Source organism: Egretta garzetta, unplaced genomic scaffold (assembly GCF_000687185.1).
Source record: "Egretta garzetta isolate BGI_Z169 unplaced genomic scaffold, ASM68718v1 scaffold297, whole genome shotgun sequence".
Taxonomy (NCBI): Eukaryota; Metazoa; Chordata; class Aves; order Pelecaniformes; family Ardeidae; genus Egretta; species Egretta garzetta.
The window spans coordinates 2,661,412-2,667,726 of NW_009260410.1; the positions used below are offsets into that span (position 1 = coordinate 2,661,412).

General features: G+C 37.6%; 1 protein-coding gene across 1 annotated transcript in view; it reads left to right on the forward strand.

The window, feature by feature from the left end:
• HECW2 (HECT, C2 and WW domain containing E3 ubiquitin protein ligase 2) overlaps positions 1 to 6,315 on the forward strand; it is a 111,373-nt gene that overhangs the window by 60,198 nt on the left and 44,860 nt on the right. Inside the window, exons 8-11 of the mRNA XM_009643585.1 lie at positions 1 to 183; positions 1,525 to 1,620; positions 5,681 to 5,831; positions 6,201 to 6,304. The exon at positions 1 to 183 is cut by the window's left edge and continues 1,176 nt beyond it. Of these exons, the coding sequence (XP_009641880.1) occupies positions 1 to 183; positions 1,525 to 1,620; positions 5,681 to 5,831; positions 6,201 to 6,304 (534 nt within the window). The remainder of the gene's footprint in view (positions 184 to 1,524; positions 1,621 to 5,680; positions 5,832 to 6,200; positions 6,305 to 6,315) is intronic.

Genomic DNA, 6,315 nt, shown 5'->3' on the forward strand with positions numbered 1-6,315 from the left:
CGCAGCAGGAAGTACAGGAGCCTGAGGCAGGTGAATTACAAGACCAAGAGGAAGCAGAAGAAATCTGGCAAAGAAGAAGCCTGCAGGTGGCAGCTGCCAATAGCCAGTCTCAGGATGAGGAAACTGAAGGAGCCCAAGCAGCTTGTGAGGGTGCCACAGCACAGCTTGAAGGAGCTACTGGAGGTAATAAACTGCAGGAGGCACTTTCTGAAGTGACCTTTCTGCGGCCAGTAAAAATTATTTTAAAAATTAACATCTGAAAAGAAAGATCTTAATTTCTCAATTTCATTATCTTTCAAGATACGTTTTTTGTTCCTTTGAGATTTATTCCTTTCTTCAAGAGACTCTTGGGGTTTTTGATTTGAGAGAAAGATCAAAACTGAAATATCCAAGACATGTTTATTTTGAAACTGGATATATTTTAATTCTTGAGAGTGTAATGAGGAGGAGGATGAAGAGGAGGAAAGAATTCCACAGTATTACCCTGCTTGCTAATCAAAATGGTCATGGGGAGAAAATAATCCCAAAACTATGAAATGCAAACAAGAATTTATATTTGGGTCTTTTCTTTGGTGTGTTTATAGGGGGAAGAAAACATGTGCATATGTTAGCATTAAAACAGAAGGGTAATCAAAAGAAAGGGAAAAAAGAATTCTTTTTTAGTCACACTTCAGGCTGTTTATCTTCCCTTTCCCATCCCTTGTCTGTGTAGACACATCCTAGCACAGCTGTAACCATGGGAGAAGAGGAATGTGTTATTCAAGTTAACACTGTGAAACTCTTACCAAATGTAAAATTATTTTAACAGTTGAGAATTTTGTGTTTCACTAAAATCCCTGAAAGTAGAAAAGTGTCCCTAATGGATTGTTTCCAAGCACATTTCACAATGGATTATCCATGCAATTTCTTCAGGGATTGAAGTGGATCTAATCAAGTGGGGTGTATTCAAGCTGGATTTCTGAATGTCTTTTTCATAACATTTCAAAAGTTTTGGGATCTGCTAATTTCTTCTCTTCATAAACAGCTCTTTGATTTGGAAAGAATAATTTTGGTATTTATTTGAAATATTGTCAGTATGTTCTTTTACATAATCTTCTAGACATTTGGGACTCTTTATAAGATGTCAGGTTGCATTGTGTTTTGCAGATCAGTGTGGCAGCAGCAAGGAAGGTCAGCGGACAGTTTCACCTCCCACTCTTACAGCAGGTTTTTGTGGTGGCCAGGTGGAGCTTTGTCCTTGTCCCTTGCTGGGATATGGCGTGCTGTTGTTTCTGTACCCTGGGTTCCGCTGGTCACAGGCAGATGCAGCAGAGGTGATGTTTTCAGGACCAGGGCTGCAACGGATCCCAGAGAAATCACTTAGAGAACTGTAGACATAACTTGTTTGCCTCAAGAAATAGATGACTTAGATCCTAAAATATCATAGTCCTGCAGAAGCTTTAGCATGTCTCGTTCACTTTAGGGGCAACTCTAGGGCTTCGCCACATTGACTGAAAAAATAATTTGTGGGCATTTTGATTCCAGGTTCTCAAGCCAATGGCCATCAGCCCTTGAGGTCGCTGCCTTCAGTACGTCAGGATGTTAGCCGGTACCAGAGAGTGGATGAGGCTCTACCACCAAGTGAGGTTCTTTATACTTTAATTGGGGGATAGGCTGCCTGGATCTCATTACTGAGGTCTCATTACATTTAGTTTTTAAATGTGAGAACTGAGAATGAACAGCTGAGAAGTTCTAAGTGGGGAGTGATGATGATTAAGTCTAGTGCTGTTTTTTAAAAGGCATTGTGCTCAGTCTGCAAACTTTCAGGATGTGTTATGGTAATTATACCTGGTGTATACAGGCTTGCTAAGTGACATTTGTGGAGAAGCAGGAATTCATGGTGCTGCCTTTTCAGTACGCAGTGCACATGGGTAGGGAGGTGAGGTGTTACGCTATATGAGATGCTTGGAGGGAAAGAAGTCAAGCACTGAAATCTCTGAATACTTCTGGTATGGTGGTGATTTGCAAAGAAATATGCGACATCTTTAATCTCTGCGTCTGTGTTTTCCTTGCATTTTTTGAGGCAGTGTGAAGACTTTTTGAATTAAAATAAACCTGGGTATTAAGCAACAGTTAGATGAGCCTAAATTGGCAGATAAATTGTACTTTCTGTAATGCATATGAAAAATACATTTCTCCCAATTGTTGGGCTGATTCACTTGCTTAAGTTTGGGGCAGTGAAAATCTATTCAGTATTGAATATTTAAAGAAAGGACCAAAAAAAAGCTAAACAGCTAATAGGCAAACACTAATACTAAATACTTAAAAATACTTTAATAGTTTAAATACTTTAAAACAAAAGAAGAAAAAAAGTTAAATTTAGACCAACTGAAGTCTGTGGCAAAGCTCTATTACTTAAAAATAGTTGGGAATTCAGATATTTAGTGTAAAATGAATAGATTCTTATTTCACAGTATGGAATGGGACTGTGTTTGCTCTGTAATTAGAGAAAGTACCTGGAAGGAGCCTGATAGCAGAACACAGAACTGTATTGGAAAGCCAGGGTGACGAGAAGATTTTGCTCCCTGCTGCTTCTGTTATAATCAGTGCATATAGCAAATTAGGCCTGTGTGCAGATCCTAAAGTTAATTAACTTTATTTAGTTATTTAACCTCAATAAACCAGTATTATTTTTTACAAAATTGTGCCTGGGAGACATATATTTCAGTTGCATTTTTATCACTTTTCACCCTGAAAAAGACAGAACATTACGGGAAATACTTAGAGATCAGTGTAATAAATGAGAAATGCATAGAGATAGCTTTTGTAGCACCATGGTTTATACATAGATTGCTTTTTGTGTTTCAGAAGCAAACTATATACTACAGTAACTACTTGGAAAAATTATTGCAATGTTAATGGAAAAGGTTTGGCTGTGTGGTATTCTAACATTTCTGACATTTGCTGGGATTTTACACAGTCATGCATAGGCATGCATATACACATCATCCCTTTACAGTCAAAGCCCAATGCAATCTTTATGTAGATCATTCATTTACTAATATGAATAAAATCTTAAATACTAATTGTTGCCTAGATTCATTTTTTCTCTCCAAAGCTCTGCTTTCAGTTATGTAACAGTTTTAATATTTTAATAGTGAAAAAATAGAGAAAACATTTAGAATACAATTTTTAAGTTATAAACTGTAATTTCTTTGTAATTTGGGTTGTATTCTATTTGTTGTTTCACCAGAATCTGAAACTAAGAAAGAAAAATAGGTCTATTTCTTTCAGTGGTGTGTAGGTTAAGTTAAAGAAAAAGAGAAATAAATGAAATACTTATCCAGTATTTCTGCCTATAACATACAATGTTATACTCCAATTCCTACATTGCTAGGGAAAAATCAACAAATAAGCCTGACCACACAACCTTGATGAATTACAATTTTGCAATTCAGCAATCTAAGTTATTTGTAACACATTTGACTAACAGCGATTTGACTAACAGAAAATATCCTTGCCCATCACAACACTGATGCAGGTGCTTTTCTTTAGAATCCATTGTCCAAGTGTTTAAACTTGTGTATTTAAAATTGAATGCAGGAAAAAATTCTTTTCTTCTGCAAGACCACATTACAGAAATGGTGACTGTGTGTCAGAATTGGACAGATAATGACCACAACAAAAATCTCAACTGGTGTACGGGGGTTTAGGGTTTGACATTGAAGTAGAATAATGAATTCACAAATTTAAACTGGTTTTTGTTTGTTTGGTTTTTTTCCCAGTGAACAATTCTGTCCTTCCCAGACTACTTCCATGTTTGTTTTGTTTGCAGACTCTGGTTAAAAATTTTGAGTATTTTTATTTCATCACAAGATACTACTTTTTTGAAATGAGACCTTTGCACAAGGTCATCTGTTTCAATCATTTTTTTCTTTCTAATACATGGAAATGTTTATCAGAGAATGTTGAAATGTTTTTATTTGTTTTTTTGAGATATAAATGAATTTTTTTAAATAACTTTCAAATGAGTTCTAATTTGAATAGCAAATACAGTGATTACGCCATAAGCTTTGCATTGATGTAATTTTGTTTATTTTTTAACTTGATTTTTTTTCTCCTGAAATTGAAATTTGTTCCTTAAATGGTTCTCTCTATTCATATTCTGTTTTGCTGCTTTTTCTTTTCTTCCTCAGAGCTTACTTTCCTTCATAGCTCTTGTTCACAGTAAAAATGCTTTAAACACTAATAGGCTGTTTGGATTGTGCATCATAAAGATGGAAGAGTAATTTGCATTGTGGCCAGCTAAAATACACAGCTGTCATGCGGAGATGACACAAAGAGTTTATCTCAAAACCTGCCTTTCCTCCCTCTTCGTGAGTCAGCTCAGGCCCTACAGTGTAATGCAGCGAGCCACTTGGCTGCCTCCAAGAGTTGACATTAAGTCGTACTACGCATACAGTGACAAAGCCTGAGGTTTTAAGGCTGTCAGTATTAAATACTTTACAGTAGAATGTAGTTCTCTCTCTCTGCTGTCAAGATATTTTTATGCCCTCTTTCCTTACAGAGCAGTGGTCATTTAGGATTGGTTGCTTGCCAGTGGTTTTTAAAATGTTACTGCAGTGACTGATGTTTCCACCTAGACTTGCAATATGGAAGGTCTCTTCTGGAAACCTTCTGAGCTCTCAAAGACTGTTTTTCAACTGACATGCTTAATGGGTGCACGTTTTCTGCAGTTGCTAGTGCCCAAGAATCAGGCATGTCTGTTTCTGTATATAAAATACCTTAATTTTTTTTTTAATGTTATGTGGCCCCAGCCATGATCAGTGTCTTGGTATTTTGCTCATTTTGTAATGAGTTATTAGGCAGGCAGTGTTTCTGACTCAAAAAGGTCATGAACTGAGGCCTAGGTCTTGTGATGCACCTGGTTTCTGCTGAGGACTGAGAAGCCAGATGTGGTTGGGGAAAAGTCCTAGTGCCTTCATCTCTGCTCTCCTGATGTGTCTCCATGGTCTAGACTTCTAACATTGCCTGTAGCATGTGTTGCAGAACCAGTGGACAGCATTGTAGTTACCGCTTGTACAGGAAGTTGAATTTGCAATGATATATGCAGAATCAGCAATTCTGGAACACGCATTTGTATATGAAGGAGTTTGATTGTTATAATTGTCCACCTTCTCTGGCAGGTCTTCTTGCCTTTAACGTTGGTGCCTGTAAACCCATGAAAAGCGCTGTGATATGCTTTATTACTGTTACTACTAGCTAGGGAAAATCAATGATGAGTGTCAAGCTTTGCAAGGCTTTTGGTACTTATCTGTTGGCCTTTTGTACTGGAAATAGCCCTCAGAGATAGGATCACGAATTACTTCAGTCCAAGAGAATTAGACTATATCCTGACACTTTTTTGGGGGGAGGAGGGACACAATTACTGGTTAGTGGGAAAGAGAATAGAGTAAGGAGTAGAAATTATTTGATATAGATTCCACAGAACCTTAACTATAGTGGGGAATTTGATTTATGGGATAAAATAGGGAAAAAACATGTCTCTCAACCCTTCAGTAAGGAAGTGCTGTGCTAAAGTCATCCTGTAAAAGAGAAATAGAAACCTGGAACAATAGATTCAGTTACAAAAGCAACAGAGCAAAAATATATAAATAAACCCCAAACCCTCTGTAGTTCACAGTATTCTATTGCTACTTAGACTGGGAGGCTCGAATTGACAGCCATGGACGGATTTTTTATGTGGACCATGTGAACAGGACAACAACATGGCAGCGACCCACAGCCCCTCCAGCCCCACAGATTCTCCAGAGGTCAAATTCCATACAGCAAATGGAACAGCTGAATCGCCGGTAAGAATTACCCTTGTTTGTGAACTGTAGGCTTGTGAAACTGAATTTGTCGTTGTAAGACTGAGTATGAAGACAGGGTCACAGTTGCTACCACAGCTGGCCATACATATTTATTTTTATGTGACTGTCCCTTTTAATTTGCATGTGGGCTTCTAGGGCTTCTGTATTCCACCTGTGTTCATAAGCTGCGTGGCTAAAAAAAATATAATCTGATAATGGTTTTCAGAAACTCAGAAGGCTCTTAATGTAGAAATTAGAGGTCAATGTGTATTAGCCTACATGGCAGAAAACACAGGCAAGCTCCCTCGGAGCCAGAATTGGATCATAGTTACCATATACTATATATAAAGTCCAGTTTTCTAACCCTAGGTACCAGAGCATCCGAAGAACAATGACTAATGACAGGCCTGAAGAGCACACAAATGCTGTGGATGGAGCTGGGGAGGAAACTGACTTTCATCATTCTAATGCAGGTTAAAAGAAA